This window comes from Delphinapterus leucas, chromosome 2, assembly GCF_059928025.1.
Source record: "Delphinapterus leucas isolate spDelLeu-1000000601 "Yukka" chromosome 2, BTC_Dleu_Yukka2, whole genome shotgun sequence".
NCBI lineage: Eukaryota > Metazoa > Chordata > Mammalia > Artiodactyla > Monodontidae > Delphinapterus > Delphinapterus leucas.
Genome location: NC_143130.1, coordinates 117,768,575 through 117,781,854, shown reverse-complemented (window position 1 = coordinate 117,781,854; position 13,280 = coordinate 117,768,575). Strand labels below are relative to the sequence as shown.

General features: G+C 46.8%; 1 protein-coding gene across 1 annotated transcript in view; it reads left to right on the top strand.

The window, feature by feature from the left end:
- EAPP (E2F associated phosphoprotein) overlaps positions 1-8,964 on the top strand; it is a 58,833-nt gene extending 49,869 nt beyond the window's left edge. The window contains exon 6 of the mRNA XM_089906057.1: positions 7,725-8,964. Within this exon, the coding sequence (XP_089762183.1) occupies positions 7,725-7,929 (205 nt within the window). The 3' untranslated portion in view covers positions 7,930-8,964. The remainder of the gene's footprint in view (positions 1-7,724) is intronic.
- The last annotated feature ends 4,316 nt before the right edge of the window (positions 8,965-13,280 follow it).

The following is a 13,280-nucleotide window of genomic DNA, read 5'->3' as shown; positions in this document are numbered from 1 at the left end:
AGATTCTGGAGCATCTTTACTCTCATTACTCTGAAAACTTTTTCAGGTAGATTGCCTATTTTCTGTTCATTTATTTGGTCTTGTAGGTTTTTACCTTGCTCCTTCATCTGTGACATATCTTTTTGCCGTCTTATTTATTTATTTATTTTTATGAGTGGGATTGTTTTCCTGTCTTACTGGTTGTTTGGCCTGAGCCTTCCAACACTGGAGTTTGTAGGCTGTTGGGTAGAGCTGGGTGCTGAGATGAGGACCTCCGTGAGAACTCACTCTGACGAATATTCCTTGGGGTCTGAGGTTCTCTGTTAGTCCAGTGGGTCGGACTTGGCACTCCCACCACAGGAGCTTCAGCCTGACCCCCGGTTCGTGAGCCAAGATCCCACAAGTCACGTGGGGTGGCAAAAAAAAAAAAAAAAGAGAGAGAGAGAGAACAGTAACAAAGTAAAAAATAAAATTAGACTAGGAAACTAACATATATTTAGAAAGAATATAAAAATAAAAATATAGATGAATCAACAACTGGAAGGTACAGCAGTACCACAATAGTAAAAAAGTGGAGGAGCTAAAAGCAAAAACAAAAAAGGGGAAGGAAGGGCCTTGGCTGTGGGGGGTGGGGCCTAAGCAAGGGTGAGGTTTGGGTAGTGGGCAGGGCCAATGCTCAGGACCCACAGGGCTGGAAAAGGCCCTGGGGGTGTGGGGGGTGGTGCTTAGGCTCAACTGAACAGAAGGGGCCCAGGCGTGTCCCCCATCCCTGGTCTCAGAGGGTGGGGTCCTCAGCTGGGAGCCCAGCAGGCTTCCTGGGCTTGAGTGGGTGAGGCAAATTTCCCCCCACCCCACCCCATCCTCCCAGAGGGCCCCTGCTGTCTCCCTGGTTTCCCTCCTATGCCCTCAGGACCCACATGGCCTGGAGGGGGCTTTGGAGGGCAGAGGACCTGCCTGGGAGCTCAGCAGGCTCACTGGGCCCGAGTGGGTGGGGCAATCCCCCCCAACTCCTCTCCAGCTCCTCCGGAGGGCCCCTCCCACCTGCCTTTCCTGACCTTCCCCCAGGCTCAGGGGCACTGATCCTCTCTGGCCTCCACTTCTCCTCCCCACTCAGTTCCCGCATATCCTACTGGTTCACTTGGGGGTTCCTCCTTTCTCCTTGGGCATCAGGGTTCCCCGCCAGTGGCCGGCAGGAGCCCTAGTTACGGGGAGACGCTAACTCAGCGTCTTCCCACACCACCATCTTCCAGTTTCATTACTTTTTTACTCATTCTGCACAGCATGAAAGATAACTCATTTGGTCATCTTCTTTTACTTATTCCATAGAGCATGAACCAGTTTGATAATCCACATGAGTCACTGGGTTATCCTCTGATTGAAACTGACCTCGGGTTATTTACAAAAAGGATTTACTTTCAAAGGGTAAGGTGTACCCTCAGTAAGGATCTGCATGAGAACAAGCCCAAGTTCTGTCCTGTAAAATGTTTTCTTCTTTTATCTAAAATTGGGAAAACATTTCATAATTGGAAAAATTTGGTAAAAACTCCGTCTTTAACAGCATTGGTGTACTTGGTATTCTGAAGAGACTGCAGCCTTTCATGTCCTTAGTGCCTTTGGCTCAGGCAGTTTCCTGTCTGGAAAGTCTCCACATGTCACCCTCCTCCCCATTACTAACTGGGGAATCAGACACACACTTTGAGGCCCAGGTTGAATATCACCTCTTCTGCCTTCCTGACAGCCTCACATCCCAGGCAGGAAAAGCACTGCCTCTTCCAGACTGTCTTCTCCAGTTGACCATGCACTCTTAATGGAGGCCCCACATGCCCATATTTGAGTCACCATCATTCACACATCTGGATTTAGCGTAAGTTTAATTTATTTGGTTAAGCTGTAGAGGATTCAGAAATGTGGTAACGAATGTTCCATCTGCCTGGGAAGGCTGGAACCCAGAGCCCACCATGAGGAGGCTATGTGAGGGTGCCCAGCCTGGGGGCAGAACCTCTTGGCACCTGGCAGTAGCAACAGGTGGGCACCAGGGAGAAGTGAAATGAAAGCAGGATGGGGGTGGGGTTCAGGGCCAGGATTACTGCCTCTGGAAGGCCTGGAGAGGCAAGGACTTGGTATTGATTTTGGGGGAGTGGGAGGAGGAAAGGGGCTACTGGGATGGTTTAGGGAGGGCACTTAAGGACCAGAGTGAAGACATTACCCAAAATGTGAGAAAAAATCATGTGATGGGACTTCCCTGGTGGCACAGTGGTTAAGAATCCACCTGCCAATGCAGGGGACACAGGTTTGAGCCCTGGTCCGGGAAGATCCCACATGCCCCAGAGCAACTAAGCCCGTGCGCCGCAACTACTGAGCCTGCGCTGTAGAGCCTGTGAGCCACAACTACTGAGCCCGTGTGCCGCAACTATTGAAGGCTGTGCGCCTAGAGCCCGTGCTCTGCAACAAGAGAAGCCACTGCAATGAGAAGCCCTCACACCGCAACGAAGAGTAGCCCCCACTCGCCACAACTGGAGAAAGCCCGCGACAGCAAACAAGATCCAACGCAGCCATAAATTAAATAAAAGAAAAAAAAAGTCATGTGATGAGCCCAATGGCTGGCACAGACTGCAGCTGTTACTGCATTTTGAAAGAGCAGGGGATCATTATATTTGCGAAGGAAAACTTAAGCTGGGGCTGGAAAAACATGATTTGGATATTTATAGAGGCCAGTGGGAAAGAAATTCCAGGCATAAAGGTGGGAGCGAGCATGAAGTGTTTGTGAATGGAGAGGCCATTTGTGAGGGTGAGGCCACCAGCAGGTGTGGAGACTACAGTAACCAGGAGGGTGCAGTCCAGCTGTGGAGATTCTGGAAAGCAAGGCAAAGGAGCCAATATCAAATGCAGAAGGAAATAGGGGCCTCCTATGCTTTCTGAGCAGAAAGAAGAGGCCAGCCATGTGTTTAGGAGATGGTGTAAGTTGTTAATTGAAGCCTGCAGATCCTGGAATTCTGGAATTGCCAGACTTTGATAATCAAATCTGAGTTGAAGGTAAGGTGGGAGAGGCCTGTGGCCAGGTTTTCAAACTTGGATCTCAGTTGGTGTGTGTGCTGGGGATACTTGAAGCCACTATAGGTACAATTCCTATCTTCCTGAAACATTGGATTCATTGGGGAGATTTGTGGCGGGGTGGGGGGGGAACAAGTGCAGATATATATTTCTGGAGTAGAATGCCAATTTAGAATGATGTTTCAAATAAATGTTGTGCCTGTTCTGGCTGGTCCCTTCAGCCTGTACCCAGCCCCCAGCCTCAGGGGAAGACTCACTCCCCTGCCTCTTGGGGTACCTCAGTGGTAATGGGTCAAAGGACCAGCTGAGATATTCTCCATGGTGGTGATGGGAGAGTTAAGGAGACTCACGGCCTTTTCATTTCTATCTACTATGGATAAACCACAGTTTGTTTTTCCACTCACCTATCGACAGACATTTGGGTTGTTTGCAGTTTGGGGCTATTACAAATAAAGCACCTGTAAAAGTCTTTGTGTGGACATATGCTTTCATTTCTCTTGGGAAAATACCTAAGAATAAAATGACTGAATCATACGGTAGGTGATTGTTTAACTTTTTAAGACACTGCCAAAATGTTTTCCTAAGTAGTTATATAATTTTACATTTTCATCATCAATGTATGGGGATGGCATTTATATCCTTGCCAACACTTGGTATGGTCAACCTTTTCAATTTTAGTCATTCTAAACGGTGTGTAGTAGTATCTCATTGTGGTTTTAATTTGCATTTCCCTAATGTGTAATGATGTTGAACATCTTTCACTTGCATCTTTTTAGATGAGGGTCTGTTTAGCTCCCATTTTTATTTCTTTTATATAGTTAATTTTTTATTGGAGTATAGTTGATTTACAATGTTGTGTTAGTTTCTGCTGTACAGCAAAGTGAGTCAGTTATACATATACATATATCCACTCTTTTTTAGATTCTATTACCATATAGGTCCTTACAGAGTACTGAATAGAGTTCCCTGTGTTATTCAGTAGGTTCTTATTAGTTATATATTTTATATATAGTAGTGTGTATATGTCAATCACAATCTCCCAATTTATCCCTCCCCCCATTTCCCCCCTTGGTAACCATAAGTTTGTTTTCTACATCTTGACTCCATTTCTGTTTTGTTAATAGGTTCATTTGTACCATTTTTTTAGAGTCCACATATAAGCGTTATCATATGATATTTGTCTTTCTCTGTCTGACTTACTTCACTCAGTATGACTCTAGGTCCATCCATGTCGCTGCAAATGGCATTATTTTGTTCGTTTTATGGCTGAGTAATATTCCATTGTATATATGTACCACATTTTCTTGATCTATTCATCTATCAATGCACATTTAGGTTGCTTTCATGTCCTGGCTATTGTAAATAGTGCTGCAATTAACATTGGGGTGCATGAATCCTTTCAAATTATGGTTTTCTCTGGATATATGCCCAGGAGTGGGATTGCTAGATCATGTGGTGCTCTATTTTTAGTGGGGTTTTTTGGCCACACTGTGGCAGCATGTGGAACTTCCCGTGCCCCCTGCAGTGGAAGTGCAGAGGCTTAACCACTGGACCACCAGGGGGGTCCTATTTTTAGTTTTTTAAGGAATCTCCATACTATGCTCCAGAGTGGCTTCTGAAGCCTTTCTTATTTTTGAATTTTGGGAGAAAGATAGATTGATTGATTTTTTTTTTCTTGTCTTACTCTGCTTATCTAAAGACTTTTTTTTTTTTTTTGCGGTACACGGGCCTCTCACTGTTGTGGCCTCTCCCGTTGCGGAGCACAGGCTCCGGACGCGCAGGCTCAGCGGCCATGGCTCACGGGGTTAGCCGCTCCGCAGCATGTGGGATCTTCCCAGACCGGGGCACGAACCTGTGTCCCCTGCATCGGCAGGCGGACTCTCAACCACTGCGCCACCAGGGAAGCCCTATCTAAAGACTTTGAGAGAATTCTGACAGGTCTTCAGAGTGTGTTGACACTGGTTGAATTTCAGTATTAGTACTGGGCCAGCATAAAGATTTGTTTTAGGAGAGTATCAGAGACACCAATTCCTAGAACTTGTTAAGGCAATGTCATGTAATCAATCCAGCTTTTATTATATATATAATTTATAAAATTATAGTGAGATAATGAGATAACATGTAAGGGCATTCAGGGCAGCTGCTCCTGAATCCCTGGCCTGTGTGATATATGTTCCAGATGGGATTGGAATTCAGCAGTAGGAAGCATAGAGTTCTAGCATTAATGACAGAAAACACTAATTAGTTTTAATGAGTAGATGTGCAATTTAAGCACATAGTTGGAAACCACCTCCACCTTAAGTTTTGGATGAGCTCTTCCAGAACCTTAAGTTGACTTAATTATGTCTAGAATAAATAGCAGAGTTCAAAACTTATTTGGCATAATTTTCAAAGTCATACAAGGGAGGTTATTTTACCTTACCAAATGATTATTTTGTAGAATTCTGCCTCATAGGTGAACTGCTGATCAGTTCAAATATCTCCCTAAAGTAGCCAAATCTCTTGCATATGAATTTTAGACTTGAAAAGTTCAGCACCCTAAAACTGATGATCACCTGCCAGAATGATTCACTTTTCACAGCAAAGTTTGGGGCTTTAAAAAAATATTTATTTATTTTCCATATTGGTTTTTTTGGCTGCGTTGGGTCCCAGTTGGCAGCACACGGGATCTTTGTTGAGGCATGCGGGATCTTTTTCATTACGGTGTGCAGTCTGCTCGGGTTTCTCTCTAGTTGCGGCGTGCAGGTTTTCTCTCTCTAGTTGTGGTGCACAGGCTCCAGGGTGTGTGGGATCTGTAGTTGTGGCCCGCGGGTTCCGGAGTGCGTGGGCTCTGTATTTTGCCGCAGGCAGGCTCTCTTGTTGAGGTGCGCGAGCTCAATAGTTGTGGCACGCAGGTTTAGTTGCCCCGCGGCATGTGGGATCTTAGTTCCCTGACCAGGGATCGAACCTGCGTTCCCTGCATTGGAAGGCGGATTCTTAACCACTGGACCACCAATAGAGTCCCCACAGCAAAGTTTTAAGATAAATTATATTTCTATATTTCTATAGAGGTTATTAAAAAGGCTACAAAGAATGACACCACAGACAAGGCCAGCTATTTATTTGCAACATAAAGGAAACTAAACATGAAATCACTCTTGTATTTGTACTCGGAAAGCAGACTGAGTTAGAGGAAGTAGGAGCTGTTAATGTGAGACTTAAGTGGGGCCTCTAGTTTACATTCATTTGCTAAAGAGACAAGCAGCTTTGCAGCTGTGGGTAGCTGAAAGGGTACCTTTAGCTCTTGCACTTGGATCTACCTGCAGGACCCCACACTTCCAGCCAGACACTGCTCCCTGCCGTCTTCTTCTCCCAGCAGCCTATGTGCCTCTGTCCCCCCAGGCTTCTCTGCTTCCCCAGCCTCCTTGCCCCCTCAGCCTCAGACTTCTCTATGAGCAGTCTCCTCTATGGCTGCTGGTGCAGGAATATCATGAGAACCTAGTGGGCAGGATGAATCCCGTGTTTTCCTTGCCATTAAGTGTGGCTCTCGGTGACCTGCCCTGCCACTCCTACAGCCCCTGGCGAACGAGGCACTCACAGCAGTTTTAAACCTAATTGTAACATTCTTTCCATGGGACACGGGGACATGTTTCTCATTAGACCATAGACTCTTAGGGCAGCGACCATGTTGCATTGGGCTTTCTGTAACCCAGCCTTGGCACAGCTGCCATACTGTGGGTGGTCGGGGAATGGATTGGTGAACTCCTGGGCCATTTTAACTGAAAAGACGATTCAAGTGAAAACTTTCAGGATGCACACAACATGGGATAGTTTCTTGAAAATCTGTCATCCTCTTCTCATAGGCTGCAACTATTTTCAGGATGAAAGTTTTCAAGCAGGAATAGGCAGTGGTAGCTGATAAGCCAAGTTTGGATGACAACAGCCAGCTCATTATCTTGATAAGAGTGAGATGATGGGGACTTCCCTGGTGGCGCACTGGTTAAGAATCCGCCTGCCAATGCAGGGGACAGGGGTTCAAGCCCTGGTCAGGGAGGATCCCACATGCCGCAGAGCAACTAAGCCCGTGCGCCACAACCACTGAGCCTGTGCTCTACAGCCCGCGAGCCACAACTGCTGAGCCCACGTGCCACAACTACTGAAGCCCGTGCGCCTAGAGCTTGTGCTCCTCAACAAGAGAAGCCACCGCAATAAGAAGGCTGAGCACTGCAATGAAGAGTAGCCCCCGCTTGCTGCAACTAGAGAAAACTCGCATGCAGCAATGAAGACCCAATGCAGCCAAAAATAAGTAATAAATAAAATAAATAAATTTAAAAAAAAAACAGAGTGAGATTATGGGCAGATCTTACCAAAGGAGGCAAATCTAAGATACTTGGGAGAATGAATCCATTATCATTTAGGGAGGGAAATCAGGAGTGGGGAGAAGACAAGAGAATTAAAACTGGTACATGGTTTCTGGCCTGGAGTTCAAAGTACTTTTCACCATTAATAGAGATAAGAAAAGTGAGTTTTGGGTGCAAGATTAGTTTGGACTTGAATATGTCTGAACTCCAGTGTCCATAATTATTAAATAGGGATTGTACTTGCTCTCATTTCTGAGGACATGAGATAATGGATGTGAGAGCACTTTGAAATTTGAAAGCTGGGAAGGACAAATTATGTAAAAATAACTTTTATTCTTTTTATTTTTTTTGCAGTACGCGGGCCTCTCACTGTTGTGGCCTCTCCCGTTGCGGACCACAGGCTCCGGACGCGCAGGCTCAGCGGCATGGCTCACGGGCCCAGCCACTCCACGGCATGTGGGATCTTCCCGGACCGGGGCACGAACCCGTGTCCCCTGCATCGGCAGGCGGACTCTCAACCACTGCGCCACCAGGGAAGCCCCCTTTATTCTTATTTTAATTATATTTAGACATATTCTGCCAGCAGTTAGAAAAAAGACTCGAGGTGAAATTTGGAATCCAAAGGGAAGTTTGCATGCATGAGTGGAGAAGGAAGCAGGCATGAGTGGAGAGAGCTAGAGGGGCCAGCCAGTCCTTACGGATGGGGAAGAAAAACGGGTTGAATCAAAGGAGTAGTGAGAACTCCAAGTGAGGGTTGGATAGTGTGGGGTGGTAGAAACCAAGACTATGGAGAATTTTTAGAAGCTGGAAATGTTCAACAGTGTCAAATGCTGCAGAGAGGTTGAGTGAGAAGAGAGATGATTAAACTCCATTGAGTCTGGTAAACTTGAGTAAATGGTTTCAGGAGGGGGTTGAGGTAGAACCCAGACTTCATGTGTTTTGAAGTGGCTGGGACTAGGTGCTAAGGTCCTGGAGGAGAGGAGGTGGCAGCTGTGGGTATCACCACAACTATAGGTGCTTAGTGGCAAAAGGAAGACAGTTTGATAATTTTTTTTATATTTTCATTTCAAAAAGGATTTGAAGGGTAAAGTAGGAGCAGAAAGGTTGGCTGAGAATGTATTGAGGCTGCAGGGAAGTATGGGGGGAGAGAGAGGAGATTCTTGAGGAGCTGGACAAAGGGTGACATTCAGTCTAAGCAGAGGGAGCGGCTTTACAGATTAGAGAGAACCCTTTGGAGGCTGGGGGTAAATGTGAGGGTCTCAGAGTATCGGCAGAGCAGTGTAGGGGCCACTCAGGAGCACAGAGTGAGAGAATCGCAGAGAAGTTGGGCAGTTAGGAAGACGAGCTCTGAAACTCTGCTGGGAAGGAGAGCTAGCTAGTTAGCAAATGTTTCTTGTGGTACAAAACACATACAAAAATTTGCAAATACAGATGTTCATTTGTCACATTCAACTAAGAACTATTCACTTTCATACAAATCTAAATAGATAGGAAGGGACTAGATCTTTAATAAATGCTGGTTGAATTAAGTTACTTTCATTATATGTCAGTCAGGCGTTGATCTTACTCATGAATACAGCTACGTGGTTGTGCATGGATGCGTGTATGTGTGTGTTTCTTGTAAAGATGCTGCAGTGTACATTGTTTTCTTTCACACTTAGACCTAATTGTGCCATTCACTTTTTACCTAGGACTCCTCTTTGCAGAAGCTGGAAGCCCTGAGCTGTTATGTTTCCCCCTCCCCTTCCCCTGTCTGGGCAGGAGCCTGAGGTGGGCAGTTTGCACGGGCTATTGGTCACTTTTATCAACTGCATGACCTGCTACCCCAGGACTGAGCTTTGCTGAGGCCTAAAATGACTTCTTACTAACATGAAATTGAAAGACAGGCTGCGAATGAGCAAAGGCCCTGGCTTGCTGATTGGACTGCAGTCAGTGGTCGCCCCTTAGCCCTGGACACCACTTGGGGCCTGCCGTGTCCACAGTGATGTTTCTGGAAGCCAGATCTGGAGGTCAGCCTAGCCCATGTTGTCATTAGCACTGCCTCCCTAAGGTACCAATGTCCCACCTTCCCATTCTGCTCTGGCATTTCCTTCGTCTAGACACATCCTTGCACCGAGCCCTCCCTGCCGACCCTCTCTTGGGCCAGACTCTCCTTTCCCATATAAACAAAGTCACCTCTACTGTTGACCTCATGGTGGATGCTCTGCATACCCCCTGTCCCCTGAGGAAGGGCCCATCTCCTCCCACCACGGTGCTGTGGGCAAGGCAGGTTGACCTTCTTCTTGTCCCCATTACTGCATCCTAAGCAAGACCACATGCCACCGGGCTTTGCCCCCTCCGTTCCACTTCTCTCTGGAGCTTTCTCAGTGCTACCTGAAGACTTTGACATTTGGTCTGCGGACTTTTCCTCTCAACCCTTAGTCCTGCCACCATCCTAGATAACTTCAACTTTCATGTGGCCAGCCCTGCCAACACCATTGGCAACGACGGTCCCTTACTTCTCCACCCCACTCTGGCTGCCTGTCCCATGGTCACAACCTGTGCCCGTCCTTGTCTTGGACTGGCCCGTCTTTGTGATCTCAAGCTTTGGCAGCATATCCGTGGTTATTCTCCTCCAGGACAGAAGCTCTCCCACTCATGTACTCCTGCAGTTCCCAACCTTGCACAGCTTTTTTTTTTTTTTTTAATTTATTTTTGACTGCGTTGGGTCTTTGTTGCTGCACATGGGCTTTCTCTAGTTGCGGCAAGCGGGGGCTACACTTCATTGTGCTGTGCGGACTTCTCACTGCGGTGGCTTCTCTTGTTGTGAAGCATGGGCTCTAGGTGCACAGGCTTCAGTAGTTGTGGCACGCGGGCTCAGTAGTTGTGGCTCGCGGGCTCTAGAGCACAGGCTCAGTAGTTGTGGCGCACGGGCTTAGTTGCTCCATGGCATGTAGGATCTTCCAGGACCAGGGCTCGAACCCGTGTCCCCTGCATTGGCAGGCGGATTCTTAACCACTGTGCCACCAGGGAAGCCCTTGCACAGCTCTTGACGATTCCATTTTTACTTTTCTGCATTTACTTCCATCTCTGATCCAATTCTCACAGCTGTTATTTCAATGATTCTCTTCCCACCAACCTTCTTGCTTCCTTGTCTCTCCCTTGTGCTCAGCCAGCAAGACTCCACCCTGGAGCAAGCCTCCTAATTCATCCTCTCCAGTTCCATACATGGGTCCTGTGGATTGCTGGTGAAATTGATAAGCTTTTTCTGCCTGATGATCCCTACCCAGCTTTAGGCAGTCTCTCCCACTCCCCCTTTTCCTTTTCCAACTGTCCACGTCAACATCTTGCTCACTCTCAACAGAAGGCCTTACTTCCTTACGGAGACTGAGGCTGTAAAGTAGGGACTGCCTTAACTTACTCTTCCATGCTTGTGTCCATCTGGCTCCCATCTTCTTATCCTTCCCCTCTTAGGAAAAGAGCTACCGATTCCTGTTTATTAAGGCTTTAGATCTGGCCTCCCCATCCCACCATTTGCACCAGTATTTTTACTCTAAGCTCATAAACTTGCTCACACTTTCCCCATCTGAAAATCAAACCAAACAAAAAACTCTTGTTATCATCCCCCTCCCCCCACTTCCTGCAAAGATAAGGCTGATCAGCTCTCTTCTTTTCTTACCTCCCATTTCCCCTCTAATCTGGTTTCTGCCCTTATCACTCCACAGTGAATGAATCATCAGTTGAACCCCATGTGGACAAAACAAACTGGCACTTCCTTTCCTCCTTTCCCTGTCCTCCCCGAGCCATCTGATTTACTGGCTGTCCCTTCCTCCCTTGGCTTTGCCCATTTGTCTAATCCTCCTCGCTGTCAAATCCGTTAGTTCCTTCTGAGTGCCCTTTATTGGCTCCCTTTGGACTCTCGTCCCCTAAATGCAGCGTTGCTGGGTTTATTCTGTGCTCTGCTTTCCCCACGCTGGCTGCTTTCCCTGGCTGACCCCGTCTGCAGTCATGGCTTCAATTACCAATGCTGATTGAAAATTCACATGCCTCTAGCTCCTGTTCAGGCTTCTCTGAAGTTCCAGACCCTCATGCCCAACTGCCCCCTGGACACCTCCACTTAAATGTCCCTCAGGTACCTCAGACTCAGCCTCTTCCTAACAGAATTCATATCTTTTCAGCCAGACTTCTCCTGGATTCTTTGTGAATATTGTCGTTATCCAGGGTCCCGGCCTCTTTTCACCATTCCTAGTCAGTCATCAACTTTAGAGAGATGGAGGGATTTATGTTCACTGGAATCCCAGGGAGGCTGAGGGATGGAGATTGGCTTGGCAGATGCAGTGGATTGGGGGGCTACATACAGCAGGGAGGACTACATGGTAGGAATGGCACTTAGAGAGCTGGCCCAGTGTGGGAAGGGTAGCTATGGGTGATGCTTCCAACCTTGTGTAAACTTCACCGAGCATCACCAAGGGCAGAGGTACTTGGAATTCTTGAAGAGAAAGGAACAAGGGAGCTTGCCTGTGCCCAAACAGATCTGAAGAGAGATAGCTCAAAGAGGATCAGGGACAGAGAGAAGCCCAACACAGTAAGATTCAGAAGTGGGAGGGCTGAGAGTACTTGGATCTCTCAGGGATAAGGAGGCCCCAAGTGAGCGTGGTTTATATATGTCCCATTTACAGTTTCTACCTCTGTAAGGTCTCCAACTGGATCCTCTTTTCCTCCAGGCTATTGCTCACTCCCATGTCTTGTCCAAAAAGCGAATCTTATTAAGACGTTGGCTCTTTTTTTAAAAAATAAATTTATTTATTTCTTTATTTATTTTGGCTGCATTGGGTCTTTGTTGCTGCGCACAGGCTTTCTCTAGTTGCAGTGAGCGGGGGCTACTCTGTTGTGGTGTGTGGTCTTCTCACTGCGGTGCCTTCTCTTGTTGCAGGGCACGGGCTCAAGAGCGCAGGCTCAGTAGTTGTGGCGCACGGGCTTAGTTGCTCTGCGGCATGTGGGCTCTTCCTGGACCATGGCTCGAACCTGTGTCCCCTGCATTGGTAGGCAGATTCTTAACCACTGTGCCACCAGAGAAGTCCAAGCCATTGGCTCTTTTAACTTTTGGACAGTAAGTTAAAAATTCCTTAGCTCCTCACACAAGGTCCTTCAGGATATGGTCCCTGGTTACTATCTAGCCCCATCTCTTGCTGCTGCCTACACATTCTTTTTGCTTTAGCCACATGAAATTCTTCCAGCTCTTTAAAAGCACCAGGCCTTCATATAGGGGTTCCATACTCCTGTGATGTAATATACTCCTGTGATGTAATATACTCCCCACCCTAACCCCATTCATTCTGCCATTTCTGCTTTTCCTTCAATACTCAGCTCAAGCACCATTTCCCAGAAGACTTTTACAACCCTAATCTGATTTTCTCTGGGCTATCAAGGCATCCTACACATAACATAAAAATACCCTTTACCGCATCTCACTATAATCAGTTAACTTGCTTCTCTTCCCTGGTAGACTGGGTACATTATGAAGGAAGATCTCAGTCTATCTGGCTTTCTATCCCCAATGTTTTGCTCATGAACAGTACTTGATATTTCTAAATAAATAAATAGTGATCAACCATCAAAGTTTTAAAGTTTAAGCAGAAGGCTACTTAACCTAGAAACCGTTTAACATTTAAATAGCAGGCCATTAATTGTGTCATTTCACACGCTAATCGTGCATCTTCATTCCTGAAGGTGAGTGCAATGTTGCTGGCCCATTTGCCAGTGGGAAAATCTGGACTTTTAAGAGTGCATCTCCAGGAGGTATCTGTCCCACAGACGGATCTCAAGCAGTCTGTCATCTGCAGAACCGACCAGATCCGCGTCCTTCTCCCGGTCTTGACCTACACGGCACCTTTCGGCCACTAAGAGAGGTGGGCAGATTGACATATTTAT